Source organism: Parasteatoda tepidariorum, chromosome 4 (genome assembly GCF_043381705.1).
Source record: "Parasteatoda tepidariorum isolate YZ-2023 chromosome 4, CAS_Ptep_4.0, whole genome shotgun sequence".
NCBI lineage: Eukaryota > Metazoa > Arthropoda > Arachnida > Araneae > Theridiidae > Parasteatoda > Parasteatoda tepidariorum.
The window spans coordinates 97,391,784-97,410,423 of record NC_092207.1 but is presented as its reverse complement, the minus strand read 5'-3'; the positions used below and the strand labels follow the sequence as shown (position 1 = coordinate 97,410,423).

At 28.6% G+C, this 18,640-nt stretch overlaps 1 protein-coding gene across 1 annotated transcript; it reads left to right on the top strand.

Moving 5' to 3' along the window:
- The first annotated feature begins 592 nt into the window (after positions 1–592).
- On the top strand, positions 593–17,138 carry LOC107452004 (ribosomal protein S20). The gene is made up of 3 exons (XM_016068271.3): positions 593–735; positions 6,866–6,974; positions 16,838–17,138. Exons 1-3 carry the CDS (start codon positions 733–735, stop codon positions 17,092–17,094), a joined length of 369 nt encoding a protein of 122 aa, XP_015923757.1. The 5' UTR covers positions 593–732; the 3' UTR covers positions 17,095–17,138.
- Positions 17,139–18,640: the final 1,502 nt, after the last annotated feature.

Below are 18,640 nucleotides of genomic sequence, written 5' to 3'. Positions count from 1 at the left end.
AGAAATATGCAATTTTGTTCATAAATTTACATAAAGATAATATTTTTCTATGTCCCAGTTTACATATTGATAAATTTAATTCAGTATTTTTTGAAGTTATGATTCGTGTTCGCAACGCTTGAATACGGCCGAACCGGTTCTCTGCTTCTACCCATCCCCTTTCTTCAGTTACATAGGAATGTACTACGATATTTTCCCTTTTCTTACGATATTTTACGTATTTAATTGTACCAAATATTTTTTAAAAACTTGCAAGACGCTTTCTTTTAGAATTTTGTACAATGTTGTTTTCAGTGCTATATAGTTTCCTAACAAGCTTAAAAGTTTTTGATCTATTTGAAAATCAAGAGAGAAATTTCTGTACTTCCTTCTCCTATGAATTTCTTCCCACTGATGACGAAAGCATAGTTATATTGAAAAATATTGTGATATATTAAGAAAATCTATATTTTTGATGATATATTTTTACAGATGGTTGACTGAATAAAACTTGGTCCTGATTTTCACATAAAGCGCCATCTATAGATTATTAGATTTAGCTCGGCAACGGAAGTTCTAGGAACGTTTTTATATTTTATAACTGTGTCCTGCTGATCACTGCGACCAGCATCGGCATTGAAAAGAAGCAAGAAACCACGTTGAACTGCGAACGTTGAATTTGGCTCACCGCTGTTCAATTTCCATTTTTTTATTATTCGAAATTGATTAAGTCGGCCAGACGAAAAATTAAAAATGGTAAGTGTTTTAATTGCATACTTTCCTCTCTGATCTTTAAAATAATGATTTTGATGACGGATATCAATAATTAGTTCTAAGATCCACGCTTAAAAGTTAAGCCTTCACGATCATAGACCATGTTATAAAGTTATTAATCCTTTTTTTTGTGCTTTATTAAACTAATATTTTTTTTTAAAAATTTTCATTGATATTCATACTAGGTAATTAATAATTTCATTCCTGCCATTAGTAAAATTAGTCGTTGGTGTTTTCGATCGCCACCATTTTTTTTCTGTATCAATCTATATAATTTTACTAATATCCTTTTTTTAATGTGTTTTTTTAATATTATATACAATGTCTTATAGTAAAGTTAATAAAGGTTCCGAAACATTTTCCAAATTTGGCAGTGGAATATTTTCGACGAAGTTCACATGCTATTTGGGTCTGCTTAGGTATTTACTAGTCAGTGTTTTCATCATAGAAAAAAAATGGGGGAGAATTTCTCACCCTTTCATAAAAACAGGGTGAGATTTCAAAAAGTTAAGTGAGATTTCTAAAAACTCTTGAAAAAAAATCATTTTTAACGTCTTCTATTTTTTAAAGCATTGAATATTTTTGGTTCATCATAGAAGATTTTGCCTTTACAATGCATTTGTCCATCTTACATTACATTACATCTACATTAGCACATAAAAAATTCGAACGTCTTGCATGAAGAAACCTTACCTACGGTAAACACGTGGTTGCAGAGAAATGTGTTCTGAAAGGGGTTCCGTGATTGCAGGGTGTATAAAAATCATATTTTTTTAAAGAAATAAAAAAAGTCGGATTTTTTTGATTTTAATCATGATTTTTTAATAATTTCAATTCTATGGAATATAATCAATTTTGTGTACCATAGATTTAAAGTTGTATTGTATTACTATTGTTACTTATGGTATACATTGGAAATAAACATTACTAACCAATATCAACAAAATATTTCTTAATAATTTAAAAGCAAAAGGTGAAATAAGAAATAAACAATAACAAAGTGATTTCAAACTACAAATCAAGAAAGAAATTGTTTATCAAACAATATGTGATAATTATTAATTCTACATTTACAATATCAAATTATTTAAATAATCATTTAATTAGTTTTATTTAAAGATTTAAACATAAGGTCTAATTTAGCTGCCTTTTCTACACCCAATTCATTCCGTAGTTTAGTATGTACAAGTCCAAAAGTGAAAAACATCCTCTCTATCCCTGTAGTTGTTCCTTTTGCAGTACTTAACAACTGTATTGCAACAAACTCTTTTTGACCTACACAGTTCTTTAGAAGCGCAATTGATTTCCACCATTCCAAGATGTTTAAAGATTCTAGAGATTCTTTATCAAACAAAGTTCCATTAAACGGAGGAGAGCGTACAATGAATTTTAGCAAAATACTTAATAAGGAGGTTTCTCCATACTTTTCTTTAACAAAGTTTACAGCTTGATCTTTTTCATTTAGTGTTAAACATTGTACTTCAGAATTAGGATCCAAGAGGTAAGCTAGGAAATGAGCTGGTGTTAACGCTTGTTCATATCGTTTAGTAAAAAAATTTTTGCAGCAATTATTATTAGAATCTTTCAGAGTTTCCTTTAAATTTTTCCAGATGTTGACAACATTTGATAAACTACAATTATCTTTTTGCATTTTATCTAATGCTACAGAAATGGGTTTTAACATTAAAAGCATATCTTCTGCATTTCTTTGCCCAATGAACTATAAATATAATATGTAAACTGTTTTTAAAAGCAAATGAGTCACATTGAAAGTAGACATGTTGAATTATATGAGTGAGATCTGAGAAATATATAGAACAGTCTACTTACTTGCTTATGTTTGAAACTTAAGAAAAATATACAAAAAATGTTCAAGACTATACAAAAAATTGTTTTTTTTTTTTTTGAATAAATCAGTGATTTTTTTTAAAAAATCATTTGATTTAAATCATGATTTTAATCAATGATTTTAATCATTTGATTAAAATCATTTACACCCTGCGTGATTGTGTTCTGTTTGAAAAGGTTCTGAACAATACTGGTAATTAGGGAAGCTAGATAACGGGGCAGATGTTGAAAATAATGAAAGATCCAGGAAGAAAAGTGAAACGGATTTTATTCTAAAGGGCGTATCGAAGCTTTTTCCAAAATGCGAGAAATTCCCGAATTTTGAAATTGATTTATAGAATGCCCAAATTTCTCACGGTAATCATTTTTGAATGCCAGAAAAGAAAAAAAATATGCGAGATTCTCGCGTTCTCGCTCTGTAGGGAAAACACTGCTAGTTATTATTTGCTTTTGTATACTGATTTACATCTATCAACAATGCAATTATAATATGCATTCAGTTTGCGCCTTTTCGTATTCAGGGTTGCCACTCCACAGAGAAAACCTGGAAAATACAGGGAATTTAAAAATCACCTAAAATAACAGGGAAAATGCAGGGAATTTTCATTTTTTCTTTACAAACTGGGAAAATACAGGGAATTTTTTTTTTTTTTTTAATTTTGATCTCTTAAAAAATGGTGACCACTCAAAGCGTAATGGGATATTTAACCATGATATTTCACCTATACTAAACTATTTCATATTTGAGTATGTTCAGCTGTTTTTCCAGCAATTGAAACTAATAAATATAGTTAGCTCGTTTCCTCTTAATATATTGCGTATTACATGTACAGGGAAAACACAGGGAATTTTTTTTCCAGATTTGAGTGGCAAACCTGGTATTAAATAAATTCAATGATGCATATTGTTCTTAAAAAAATCGAAGATTTATTCTGCATAGAGATGAAACTCTACTTACTTCTAAGTAAATTATGTTAACTATATTACTTGCTCTGAGTAAAGAAAAAGAGAAGTTCTAATCTAAGTTTTAATTTTTTTTGGTCCTAGCCTAGTTTTAAGTTGCGTTAAGAAAATTTAATTAAATTTTTAATAATGATTATACTATAGTGACCTCTCACTTATGAATCACCTCCTTTATGCACCTTTTTCATTTATACGACGATTTTTATAGGTCCCAGTACATTAAATAGGAAAATGATAGACATCCTTCGTTTATGCGTCGCTCTAAAAATAAATTTTTCAATTATGCGCTGAAACTTTAGGCTAACGTTTTAATTTTTTAATCTTTTAAATATTTTTTCTTTTAAAAAAAAATGTTTTAAATAAAAAATGAAGCAAATTAGCAATCCTTGTTTCAGATAAAAAGAAATATATGTTGTTAGATCCATTTGAATTTGCTTCCTGTGACCTTTTAATTTTTGCTGTTTCTGGAAAGACATGAATTCTAGAATTTTAAAAGGGTGTCTTATCTGTTACACTAACAACAATGAAAGCCCATTAATCTTTTAGAAAATGATCATTCCTCTTGTCCAGAGGTTAGTTTTACTCCCATGTGTTTTAGTAAAAGGAGGCGATCTGTATAGTGACAGAAGTACTTGAACAACTTATTGTGCAGCATATTATGACGTCAGTACTTTTCTTAGAAATTTATCATGTGATGTTTCACCCCCTCCCATAAAACTCAAATTTTTTGTGAAGAACTGTTAATTTATATCTAACCAAAACTTGTGAACGATGAAAACGTGGTGGATGATACTGACGAAATGATAAAGTTCCTCCAAATCACACTGCAGTATTGTAAGCTTTCGACACTATTCCTGACTATTTACAATTTAATTTTGCTTCTGAAACTCCCCCTTATCCCATTTATATGAACTGGAAGAAACTGTTTTTGAATAGCGCTGCAATTTACGTTGCGTTTTAGAATTTTGAAGTTTTTCACTTGTGCGTTTTCAGGGGTCTGTCCAGACCAAATTTACTACCGTTTAGCGGTACCACTAATTCAACTTTAGAAAAACGGTAGTTTAACAAATTTAATTTTGGGAAATACAGTAGTTTCACAAAATGTTTTTTCTTAATTTTATTTTTGTATTCCTTAAGAAATGATAAATCCATATTCCTGCCATATTTTTGTGTTGGATTTTTAAATATAATTTTTATTTTTCACAAATTATGTCTAAATTTATCACAAAATAGGTACCTCTCCAGGGGTCTGTCTGGGTCGAATTTACTACCGTTCAGCGGTACCTTCACAAATTCATTGTTAGGTGGAACGGTAGTTTCACAAATTCAACTTTAGGCAAAATGGTAGTTTCAAAAAATTCTTTTTCTTAAAAATTTATTTTTGTATCCCTTAAGAAACGATAAATCTATATTTTTACCATGTTTTTGTGTTGATTTTTAAATATAATTTTTCACAAATTATGTCTAAATTTTCACAAAATCTGTACTTTTCAGAAAACTTACAGATCCCTGCTCTCAGAAAAACCTAGACAGACCCCTGGCTTTTTTCTCTTGGCCCCTTAAAGCGGTGCATAAGTGAGAGTTCACTGTACTTCCAAAAATGAGACCCTACATTAAAGGGTCTCATTCATATTACCATACTTTTTCTGTTCCTCTAAATTTAATATTTTATTGAATTTAGCAAGGTGTCGAATGCTTAGTGTTTGCTCTGATTTTGTTAGTAGGGTGACCCGGGGTAATTCACGTGTTTCTGGGGTAAATAATGATCACGTAAGTTTTATTTAAAAAAAATTTTTTTTTAATTTGAGACATGGACAAGAATGTTTATACACTTTACTAAAGTATAACTACATTTACTTAATAATAGTTTTTTTGTTTAATCTAACAAAATAAAGTATCTTTTAAAATGCTTTCTGTATTTTCCATTTCAAAGATGGGATTCAAAATGTGCATATTTCTGCAAAGATCCCCCTCCTTCTCCTAATAATAAATATTTTGAGTTACTTTCTTTGATATAAAAATAGTGTAAGTAAGCTTTCGTTTAATTGTTTCACATCTACTGTAAACGTTATAATTGATTATAGGAAACTATATCAAATGTTGCCCCTACAGGTGGTGTAATTATTGATCACTGGGGTAATTCCTGATCATTGTCATTTCNGTCCATGTGGTAGTTTCAAGTCTTTTCTTAAATAACAGTTCATATTTATTAAGTGGAACAACTATAAAATATTTTTTTTAACTATAATCACAAAATTTGTTTTAACTGTATACAAGACAAATGTGTTCTGATATGAACCATTTCTAGCTTGTCTTACCCTGCTTCTATCTCAATTTTATGTGTGTACATTGATAGAATAATTTTTAAGTTGATAAATTAGCCTAATATAAATATGGTGATAAATTATAAGCCTAAAAAGGATAATAAACTTCTTGAAAGCAAAAATAGTGAATTTCTAATGATTGAAAATGAAAGTTTCAGTGTGAGAGCTGCTGCCAGAGCTGAAGTGTTAATCTTTATTTCTGCTATTAAATAAAACGTTTTATTAGCTGCTTAAACATATCTTTTTGGTTTATTTGTTTGATCTGAATGCCTTATTTGTTAATTACCATTGTATAATTTTTAAACGGCCCATTTACTATAAAAACTGGTGATCAGTAATTACCCCAGAAATGATCAGGATTTACCCCAGAAATGATCTGGAATTACCCCAGAAATGATCTAGAGAAGGGGTAATTCCTGATCACTAAAAATTTAAAATCTTTTAAATTCTAATTAGATTTTCAAACAAAAGAAGGTAGCATGGGACTCATCTCATATAGCCTCAAACTTCCAGTAAATTTTAAAATTCTATCTTGAATAGTTTTTTCACAAAATAGATGTTCGCATTTTTTGATCAGGAACTATCCCAGGTCACCCTAACTACATTAATGTATATTGTTAATATTTTCTGGCGAAAATTGAATATAGACTAATATTGAACATCTTTCATTTCTCAGTTAAGAATTCAAATTTATGAGTTCAGGAAATAGAATTTTAAAACAGCGAATTTAAGTGTTCACTTATTTTTGATTTTTTTATATTTATATTTCAACTGACTCTTATTTCTTAAAATTTTCTGCTGTATACTTCTGGAGCTTCTGTTGATCTGCTGTATGCTATTGTTATTTCCTCCCAAAAATTTCTGCTGAATATCTGGTCACTTGCCTGCAATTTTTTTTTATCAGAGTTTATCGTGTAGTTTAATGATTGTTATATTTAGTATGTTTTATTTATGTGCTCATTTGGTTTATTATGTAGTCAGCTTACAAGGATTCAATGAAACCTGGTGTTGAAGAGACGCAAAATTGGCTGAATCACAGAATTCGAATTACACTCACCAGTTTAAATGTTAGAAGCTTAGAGAAAGGTATTTAATTTATGTTCTCAAAATTTGATATTAGATGTAATTATGTTTCAGTACTTGTTACTTTTTTTAAACATTTTTTATTGATAAATATTTTATAAATTTAAATCAATAATGAGTTTGACATTTTTAAAATAAAAATAAATGTATAAAATAGAGCCATATTTGTAACTGATTTTATTATGCTTGGAGTCTTAATTGTGGAGAGAATATGCCAATTTTTGATGAAGATATTTAAGTTACTACATAAATAAAATAGTACATAAAACATTCACATCAGTACAGGAACATTTTTTTTTACTTACATATTTAGATTTTTATTCTTTAAAATAGTTTCAGCCGTCTTTTCACAAGTCCATCAGTTTAAGCCAGTATCCTTGTTTATATGTACGAAAAAGTTACTTATGGTAACAATGATTTTATCACAATTTAAGGATCATATAACAGTAAAAAATATATAGGAGTACAAATATATAAAACAGTAAATTTTCATAACTGTTCATTTATTAGTGGGTCCAATGTGTAAGGAGTAGTCAAATTTTAAGTTAATAGTAAAATTATTTGATGAAATGTTTACATTTTATGAATCAATTAAAATTAATAAATTTTAGTTGAATAAAAATAGTTCTTTAAAATGTCATGTTTTAAAATTTATCAGTGTTTTTATTACAGAAAAAAATGAGAGAATTTTTCACCCTTTCTCAAAAATAGGGTGAGATTTAGAAAAGTTAAGTGAGATTTCTAAAAATTAAAAAATGCGAATAGACGTGGAAAAAAATATGTATTTAATTATAATACATTTTATAACATCTTATTTTTAAAGGTCCTTGAAAAAATTGAAATTAGGTACTTGAAAAATTTGTTTTTGGGTCCTTGAAAGTCATTGAAAAGACTGACTTTTTTTTTAAAATTTTGTGGGAGCCTTGTGTTTTATATTGTTCATTACTATCATCAAAATGTTGGAAGTAAAGAATTTTTTGAAAAAATAAAATTTTTTAAACTAAACTACTTTCAATTATTTCATATCTATGGGAAATATTAATGGATTACTATAATTTTTGCTCAAATTAAAGCTAAGTAAATCAAATGGCATATTTTTCAAGATAAATATAATAAAAAAATATTATGATTCAACTGCAAAATTACAAAAGTTTGACCACACAAAACATCAGTTTTTTTTGCATAGAAAATTCTAAAACAAGCATTGCCATCTATTGAAAAAATAGTAAATTATATATTAGAGGAAGTGAGTTCAGGCAATGTAATATAAAGATTTTCAGCATGAGACAACTATGGTTACTTTTTTTTTTACCTGAAAAGGCAACTATTTTCAGAAAAAGGAGGCTATTAGGAGACTTTTCTGTACTCCTAACAATGTTTTTTAGCATTAATTTGGTTGAAAACCTGTGACCTGCAGAATCTTCTGAACATGCTGAGTTTTTTTCTTTAAAAATAAAAAATTTTGTAAATTTGTTTCGTTTCTCGATCGTATTTTTAAAATGGTTATTGCTACTAAATTCTGCACAATTTGAAAGTTTACCTACTTTTTAATGCTATCTTAGGCTGCGTTAATTTAGAATTTGAGAAATCGCTTCGCATTATGTATTTATATATTTGCTAAGTCAATTATTGATAACAGGGAATATATTTTTAAAAAAGTATGTTCTTTTTAAAATGAAAATTATTTTTTTGTAGAAATGGTAATTACTGGGTATCTGCGCACCTAAAAAGTCATGAGAAATCATTTAAAGTCATGTTATGTTCCCCCCACCAATTTCATGGTGTTCCTATTTTTTTTTTTTAAATATAAAATGTTTTATCATGTTCCTTAATAATTGGTGCTCTTTCAAAAAATAAAAGGAAAAACATCATTCCTGGACCTTTTAAAAAGTTTTCCTTTAAAAAAATCTTTGTTATTCATTTTATCAATTTGAAACTCTTGCTAAAGCAAGCCAGTCATAGGCGAATTTTTTTTATTCTGAAATAAGGACAGAAAAATCTGTTTCTTTTCTTTCCCATACAAGAAAAGTATCAGAATATATTTCTGCAGAAAAAGGAAAGAAAAATTTTCTGCTTTTGTATTTTTTTTTTAGCTATTTTATTGCTTCAACTCTTTCTTTGCTCTGTTTTTTAAATCTATAAATATGAAGATGCAGAGCGTAACAGTTTTGGTTATACCTAACATTTAATTATGGTATTATAATGCTTTATTAAATTTTGTTGTGTTTTTGTCAGAGAAAATAGTAACTCCATTAAATCATGAAAATTATTATTAGTCATATATATTTTGATTATTAGTCATGAATTTGAAAATCTAAAATGTAGCAGATACCCTGTAATTAAAAGTACTTAATTTTCTGCTAATATACTTTTTTGATATAAAAATTTAGTGCTAGAACACTAACGTTTATGTTAAGTTTATCATATTTGCCACCAACTTGGACTGAATAGATCTTGGTATAAGACAAGTCATTTAATAATATTTTAGTCATATTTTTGATGAATTGTTCTTATTTAAGCTAAAATTTTATAGTTTTGGGCAACTATTTTCATGCTTTAGGCGACTAAAAGCAACATCGTTTATTTTTTTTTCTGTGGCAACCCTGCAGGCAAGGAGTTCATGTGTTAGAGTTTTAAATCTCTATCAGGACCAAGGTTGGCAAGTTTCTGCTGAGGTTGTTAAAACCACTGATCGAAACCCTTTTCTGCCACATTTGTGGCAGAAGTTTAGAAAATGACATAAAAGTATGAACTGAGATTGACATACAATGGGTAATTCATCAAAAAAAACAATTAAATGTTAAACAAAGTAAAATTTATTTGCAAAATTATCACCATTCAATACATAATATTACATTGTTTACACTCTGCAGTAATCTATAACAAAAGACAAGTTTTGATGCAGTTTCTAAACCTAAACAATTTTTCAATTTGCTATGCGCGCGTGAAACTTTAGAAGACTCATTTGTAAGTCTAATTAATTTCTCGATCGCCATTTCAATGATTATTGCTACAAAATTCCGCATGTTTTAAAAAAAAAAATATTTAATACTTACGAATTTGAGTAATCACTTTTCATATATATAAACATTTACTCTTATATAAAAATTATCATATTTGCCATCAACTTGACTCTATGGATCATGGTATATGACAAGTCATTAACAAAATTTTAGTCATATTTTTGATGATTTTTTGTTCTTAGCTAGGCAACTGTTTTCCTAGTTTTTGGCTACTATTTTCATGTTTTAGGCTACTAAAAGCAACTATTTTGTTCAATTTTTTTTCTGGGGCAACCCTGCATAAACAGCCATAAGATTCTTCCTTTGTTAGACTAATCCAAATATCACAGGAATCTGCAATTGAACAGTTCTTCTAACATTTTTAAGTTTACTTAGACAAAATGTCACTTAGCAATTACTAGAACGAATATAGATGTTTTTTTAGTTTTTACCGGTTATAACCAGTTTCTGCCACTGGCATGGCAAAAAGCCAAGCCTGATCAGGACTAAACTGCTGTGATATTTTACAAATTACAACTGCTGATATTTTAGGGATCAGGAATCAGAATTTGTTAAAAGTATGTTAATTCAAGTAAAGTACCTTTTGTCGTCTGATTTCATATTTTAAAATATAATTTGCTCAAATTTAATAGCATAATTAAAAATCAACACAAGGTTCTATTAAGTTAGTGTAAATGTCATATTTGCAAACTCATCATTCTAGCAAAATTTAAGATGTTCTTTTATGTTATTCAGAATATCAGAGTGAGAGTTAACTTCAGTAAACATTTCTCAGGAAATATAAAATTGAATTGAAAGTTTTCAGTGTAGTTCTATGATGAAAATTTCTTTCCCCGACTGAATCCTTAATGAGGAATTTGTTTTCTGAAGAGCTATTTCTTGAAATATTGTTTTAAACTATATTGCCAAGCATTTGTTGTATAAAAATGATGAAAATTTCTTTCCCCGACTGATTTTCCTAATGAGGATTTAGTTTTCTGAATGTTATTTTTAAACCTTTTTTTAGAATTTAAAGTAGGATTTTTATTCGCACTATTTCACTTGGCATATTAATATTTAGATTTAACTAATGAACTAGTTAATGAAAAGAAAAGTTATTTGATCAGCTATCATCTAGAAATTTTGTCTTCTGTGTTTTTGAATGTTTTACTTGTGAAATTTTGTAATTAAAATTTCTGATTTGTTATATAAAGGGTTAGTGTAACCATTTTAAATTTTTATTAGCATATTTATTTTTGTCTTATTTTGTCCATTTTAAATTTTTATTAGCATATTTATTTTTGTCTAGTTCTATGATGAAAATTTCTTTCCCCGACTGATAGTTCATGAAGAGTAAAGTTTCTGAATGACTACTATATGCTTTTGGTTTTTAAAAATTATATTTTAATTATTGCTATGATGATTTTTATTTTTGAATTTCTTCACCTGACATAATTGATGATAATTTGATCTGAGCAATTTTTTTATGCGATTGATAGTACAGTAGAGCGCCGATTATCCGAACTGCTCGGGACCGAACGTCGTTTGGATAATGAAAACAGGGTGCACGCAGACTCCTTATACTCCTTAGAAACTCCTTGGAAATAAAAAAGTCTACAAGGAGTACTTGGAACTACTTAGATTTCTAAATTAGTTCTTAGGAACTCTTTAGATTTTTGCGTTGCATAGATGAACTTACTAAGTTCGCTGATGAATTTGCTGTTCAAACAATGAAACTAAGGTTTTTTTTTTTTTTTTTAAAAGTAAAGATTATTTATTTGCATCATTTATTCTGAAGGAATATTTTTATTTTCATTTAACATAATATTTAATTTTTACTTCAACTATTGTGTGCAACTGGCATAATCATAAATACAGACCAGATGCTCATTATAATCTTCATTAATAAGTTAAAGTGTTTTGTATTTATATCAGGATACACCATAGTACAGTCAGACCTCGATATAAGGTCACCCTAAGGGAATCGCAAAAGTGACCTTATAAGCGGGGTGACCTTTTAACCGATTCATTAGCAGTTCGTAACTAAGCATGTAAATAGTACACATTATGATTTTTAAAAATGGTATTACAACCGAAAAATAAATATTTAAGCCAAGAAATTAAATATATTAATATTNATAAAAAAAAGTCTCCAAGGAGTACTTGGAACTACTTAGATTTCTAAATTAGTCCTTAGGAACTCCTTAGATTATTGCGTTGCATAGATGAACTTACTAAGTTCGCTGATGAATTTGCTGTTCAAACAGGGAAACTAAATTATATGACTTGCCTGTCAAAATCTAATAGTTCAAGAAAAACTTTAAAAGGCAAAAAATTGAATTGTAAGAGTTAGAAGGGAAAAAAATAACAGCAAATAATTTTAATTTTACATGTTATAAGCAAACTTAATTTACTGTGATTTTTTTTTTCTTGTACAATATGCCTAAGATTTTCTTATGTGTACAAATTTAAAAATATAAGATTTTTAGGTTTTTATGTTTATCTTTAACATCTGTACTTTAACGAGATTTATTACAATATTTGAAACTGGAAAATATATTTATGTGTAAAAGGGATAACTTTATTTTTCTTGATGCAGTTTCACAAAGTCAAAATTTATTTCAAAAGAGCTAGAAGAAAATATGCAAAATATACATTTTTGCAAGTTCCTTATAATAACTGCTTTTTAATTAAAAAAAAAAACAACTATCTTTTGCACAAATTTTGGAGTCCTTGTAACTCCTTGAATTTCTTCTGATCTCTGTATGAACCCTGCTTATATCTTTTACTCAACATCATTGTAATGTAGCTAGTGGTTGAGGTTTGAGTGATAGTGAAAATAATATATGTACGGTTTGTTTCTAGATTTAGAAAGGCGTTCAGTGTTTGATTTAAAGTGAGATTAGTTTCGTAATATGACTTGTGAGTTACCATTTAAGTTTTTTTTTTAAAAAAAAGTAAAGATTATTTATTTGCATCATTTATTCTGAAGGAATATTTTTATTTTCATTTAACATAATATTTAATTTTACTTCAACTATTGTGTGCAACTGGCATAATCATAAATACAGACCAGATGCTCATTATAATCCTCATTAATAAAGTTAAAGTGTTTTGTATTTATATGAGGATACACCATAGTATCTACTTTTGACTCTTAAGGGCGATCATTTCTTTGCTGAAACTATGAGTTTGAATGATTGTGAAAATATCTATTTTGCTGCTTTGTTTCTGAGATGATTTTCTATACATCATTAGGAAGTTTAGATGGCTGTTAGATTATTTCTAAGGTACAGGTACATACTTGATGATGAAACTAGGAGTTACCGTTTGAATCATGATGAAAATAACATATTTTGCGGCTTTGTTTCTGAAAGAATACTATTGAGGAATGTCATATGTACTGTTATATTTGCACTTCCATGTAATGAAGCCTAATCCATTCTCTGAATAGTCATTTTCTTTTTTGTCACCAGTTACAAGCTTATCATGAAGAGATGTCAGGGTTCTCCTGTCATTCACGGTGAGTGGATCAATAGTAAGAGTTGTGATAATTGGTGAAATAAAGGCTCTGATTAATTTAAAAATAGATGCCATGACTGAAATGCTGTGTAGTATTTCAGTAATTTAGATTGTCAATTGAATTATTATAATTATTTGTGATGACAATAAATCCATTCTCTGAATCTATTCTTCTATCTAACACCCTGTTATACACTGTAACAGCCCATTAGTGTTTGACAGAGGAGTTTCAGGGTTCTCCTGTTATTTTCTTTTTCCAGCACCTTGGGTGGGTGAATAAATTAGTTGAAGAACAGACATGAATGAATGTAAGGCTCTGATTATGTTTAGGAAATAGCCAAATGGAAGTTTTGAGTATTATAGTATTTATTGCATTTGGTTCTATTAATTAGCGTGAGGTTCATCAAAGTTTTGTAAATTGCTATGAAACTAAATTGGTTCTCTGCATCTGAAAATTTCGGATAATTGGAAGGTTGTTTAAAATCTAGTTTAAATGATCATTATTTATGCACTAACTTGCCTTCACATTTTTTCCAGGTTTAGGACTGGCAGTACTATCTAAAATAGCTCTGTTTAAAAAAAAATTTCAAATTTTAAATACTTTTATTTATTTTTTTAAAAACTTTTTTCATTTTGAATTTTTTTAATCATATTTCAGCTTTTTAATTTTTTTTGTCAATTACTGATTTAACCACATTTTTCTTCATTTTCATTACAAAAGAAATCCAGCAAAGACTTTTGTTTTAAAGAAGATGCTCTTTTTTGAGCAGCCATATCCCTTATTCTTTTAAATAAATCAACTGAACTGGATCAACATCATTTTGGCGTTCTAGTCAATTCATTGCAATATCTAATGAATTGCATGCTTCTATATGAGAAGGTCGGCTATTTTGAACTTGATCACCTACGTCTTCCTCTCCGTCTGTGGAGTTCCGATTTTCGTTCAAAATTTTAGCAACTATTTCGCATCATTTGAAATACCGGGACGTTTTCAGTGTCTCAACACCAGTCTTCTATTTCTTCTGCTGCATAACCTGGCATTTTTTTCATCCGAATGATCTACTTTTTCAGAAATTTAGAAAAATTGTTGATAAGTTAAAGTATTCTAAACTTTGAAAAAGAAATGAAAATTCGGACACAGTTCGGATGATTGGACGTTCGGATAATAAGGGTTCGGATAATCGGCGCTCTACTGTATATTTTAACCTGGTTTGCTGTGCTATTCCTGTCAAAATAACATCTGCCCACATTAAATGAGATTTCTGTATTGAGGGAAAATTAAAGGAAATTTGTGCAAATATGAAATAAATGCTAAGTGTTGTTAAAGTTTGAGTTAGTAAACATGCTGTGATGATGTTTATTGAATTTCTTCACCTGAATGAAGAATGATGAAAATTATTCACTGAGTTTGTTACAATTTTTTTAAAAAAAACTTACATTTTTTGAATTTTCGAAATACTTTAAATTTTTAATGACATAATTTATTTACAGAATTATTTATTCGCTAAATATTTTTTTTAAAAATTTTGTTTAAATTATCGTATATCTAGGTTTATGAAATAATTGTTACATTTAAGTTTAGGAATTTATTTTAATATATTTCATGTAATAGTTGTGCAGGATTTATTACTTAGCAGCAGGTAGTGTCCCATTGAATGTCAACAACAAAGAGTTAAATACTACTGTCTTTTTATGAAAGTCATTACCATGTCTGCCAAGTCTCCTTTTTAACGAAACTTCCTGTATTTTGCGATTATCTCCTGTTTACCAGTGTATTCTCAAATATCTCTATTTGTTACAGAAATTTAAAAAAAAAAATTTTTTTTTGGTGGTAAATCTGCTGATGGCAAAAATACTTCTTTATTCCTCAGTAGATGGTGCTATTGCCAGTACTGCAGTATGTTGGGTGTTAATAGTTTAAGTGATTATAAATATGGGTTTTAAATAATCTTTAGATTAAAATTTATATACATATTTTTTATTTTGGCAAATGCAAATGCTTATATTTGGTTTATAACTGAAAATGTAGTCAGTAAGTATATATAATTACTGGTGTTAAAGTATATATAATTACTGGTGTTAAAGTATATGTTATATTATAATAAGAGTTCAAAACTTGTGCTTTAGCTTTGAGTGATGAATTTCATTATGTCCTATCCTATGATCATTGTGATTTAAGTGATGTTACTGACATAAAGCAACAGTGCATTTTTTCCTACGAAGTAAAATCTTTGAAATTTTGTTGAAATGCTGAAGTTGAAGTCTAGTGAGGTTCGTTATTTTTAGTTGCTGAGGTTAAGAATTTGTTTTTAAGTTTGTTCTATTTCAAGTGATGATTACAAATTATCTGTCAATCCTTTGAACGACATGAAAACATTTTTTATCTGAAGTTTAGTACAGTTATATACGTTTCCGTCAAAGTTTCTTTTGTAGTGTAATAAAACGTTGCATTTAATGATCAATTTTCTGCCCATTCCTACTACTACCAAACCTAATAAGGACATACACAGAGACTCTTTTTTTTTTTTTTTTTTTTTTTTTTTTTTTTTTATAGCAGATTTTCCTACCTAGTTTAGTCTTAAAATTTAGTAGGAGTGCTAAGTCTAGTGGAGTGGAATTTTGAAAAAATGAAGCTTGTTTTATTTGAACAATGTTAACAAATTATTCGTAAATCCTTTGTTTTATTTTAAGTGATGATTACAAATTATCTGTCAATCCTTTGAAAGACATGAAAACAATTATTTTCTGACGTTTAGTGCATTATATAAAATTTCTATTTCAGTTTCTTTGTAATAAAAAGTTGTACTTCAGCTTTATTTAGTGATGAATTTTCTGTCCTATCCTATGAGTAAACCTGATTTAAATCATGTAATTGAAACTGAGAAATAAAGCTGGGTGCAGAAAGTTATTATTTTTGTAACAGTTACTACAAGTTTTTTCATCAATTTACTTTTTATGTGTCAATTTTTGTATATTTTAAAGATACATGTTTTTATATCACGTCTTAATCTTTTGTGTGTTAATAAAGGCAGTATTTTTCAAACAAGGTAATGTTTGGTTTAAGAACCAGGTTGGTTCAAACTGTAAACATGAATTAAAGTACGATACAGCTGTTTTAAATAGTGCACGATCCAAGCATAAATGCAATTGCAGTCCTCTTTTGGGCATGTATGTAAAGACTCACCAAAACCTATTATAATTATATTTTTCATTGGCCTCTCACCAGCAGATAGTGAATCTCGACTCTCTCTCTGCAACATTAAATGCTTAATTTCAGCTCTTAGCGTCTATTTTATTAATACATTTATTCAAAGCAATTAACTATGGAATGTTCCTTTACAGTGTGCAATGATCTCATCAAGGGGGCAAAAGAAAAGGAGTTGAAGGTGAAGGGACCAGTCCGTATGCCAACTAAAGTTCTACGTATCACAACTCGCAAAACACCCTGTGGAGAAGGTTCCAAAACCTGGGATCGTTTCCAAATGAGAGTTCACAAGCGTATTATAGATTTGCACAGTCCATCTGAAATAGTGAAACAGATAACCTCCATCAGTATTGAACCTGGTGTTGAAGTTGAAGTAACCATTGCTGATGCATAAACTTTTGTAAATAACCTTTACAAATAAAAAAACATCTGTTTGTATGTTGTGTTAGGTTCACTTGTCTTATATGAAATTTGGCATACAGAAAGTTCAAAGCACAAAGGTCGCTTTCGACATAAGAACATTCTGCGCATATGTAAAATGCAGCTGTACGCTAAGTCAGATATATCCACGTATTTATTTTATTCAGAGTAATTGGGTACTTGCACTTCAAGAAAATATCGCAGCTGTGACGGCTCCAGCTGATAATAAGCAAAATAGCTTGTTAAAAGTTGAGCTGTTTCTCCATGTAAGTCAGAATAATTATAACGAAGTACCACATGCATATTTAGTCATATTAGCGGCAAATATAGTTTTTATATCTACGTAATGTTCTAAGCACATTTTTTTAATCAAAAATATAAGTACTATATTTCTTGAATATTAAATATCTTTGATTATTAGTATTCATTCAAAAACTAAAACATAATTCTTAATTTTTTCCCTTTTATCAATAATTGATTTATTATCAATATAAAAATAAATATTAGGGGAGAGAACTAATAAAGTGTAAAAAATATACATATTTTAATTAAAGAAAGTTTATAGTGTTAAAACAAAAATTAGAACAAAGCCATTATAGTACCAGGGCTGATTGTACTCCGGAAAAAATCCGGATTTCCGGATTTTTCGCTAGCAGTGATCCGGAAGTTTCCGGAGATCGAAGGTCCAGACGTTTCAAAAAATCATTGATCGCAAAAGTTTCCTAAAATCAAATTTTCAAAGGTGGAACTTAAAAACACAAGTTATTTGTTTGTAAGGGAGAGCCAGATACTTTATAATATTCATGATTAATATTCATTTTTTATCAGTAAATAGTTGTTATAATCATGAACTCAAGAAAGAAAGACATATTTGTAAATTTTAATTACTTCTCCTGGTCATCATAGGTATATGTAAATGGTATAGGTATGTGTAAAATTTTAAATATATTTTAAGTAAACCCAGAAATATTGAGAAAAAGGGAGAAAAAAAACTTGCTTAAATTTTTTTCTAATTTTTCAATTTAAACTTTTTTTTTTAACTCAAGAAATTTTCCGGAATTTTGACTTGGGCTCACAATCACCCCTGTAGTACGAAATAAGACTCAATATTTATTTGGTATTGAATCTTATCAGATATTTAAATTTTCTTGAATCACAAGAGGTTTTATGAAATTTAAATAAATATTTTTTTCATCCTGAAACCATCTACGTTACGAAAAATTTATAATATAAATTACGAGCGCTGAACAGTTAATTCGTTTTCCTCCACTAGATTATATTTTTTAGGTTGCAATAGCGTCTTATTAGAGATTTTAAGTGCCACTTAAAAATGCATTACGGTAACTGCTAAATAAAGCGACGAAGAATAAATTGTACTTACGACGAAATATGCACAAATAGTATCAAAGAAATTATTTAAGCTCTTGACAAGAAACTCAGGTGTAATAACATCGTAGTCAAAGTAACGGAATCTTCAAAATCACGTGGGAACTTGAATATGAGACGAATACCTGCGATTT

Excerpts from the sequence above, each read along its gene's own strand:
- LOC107452004 (XM_016068271.3), top strand. Across the intron at positions 6,975-16,837 it reads TGTTAGAAGCTTAGAGAAAG|TGTGCAATGATCTCATCAAG; the intron begins GTATTTAATTTA and ends GTTCCTTTACAG.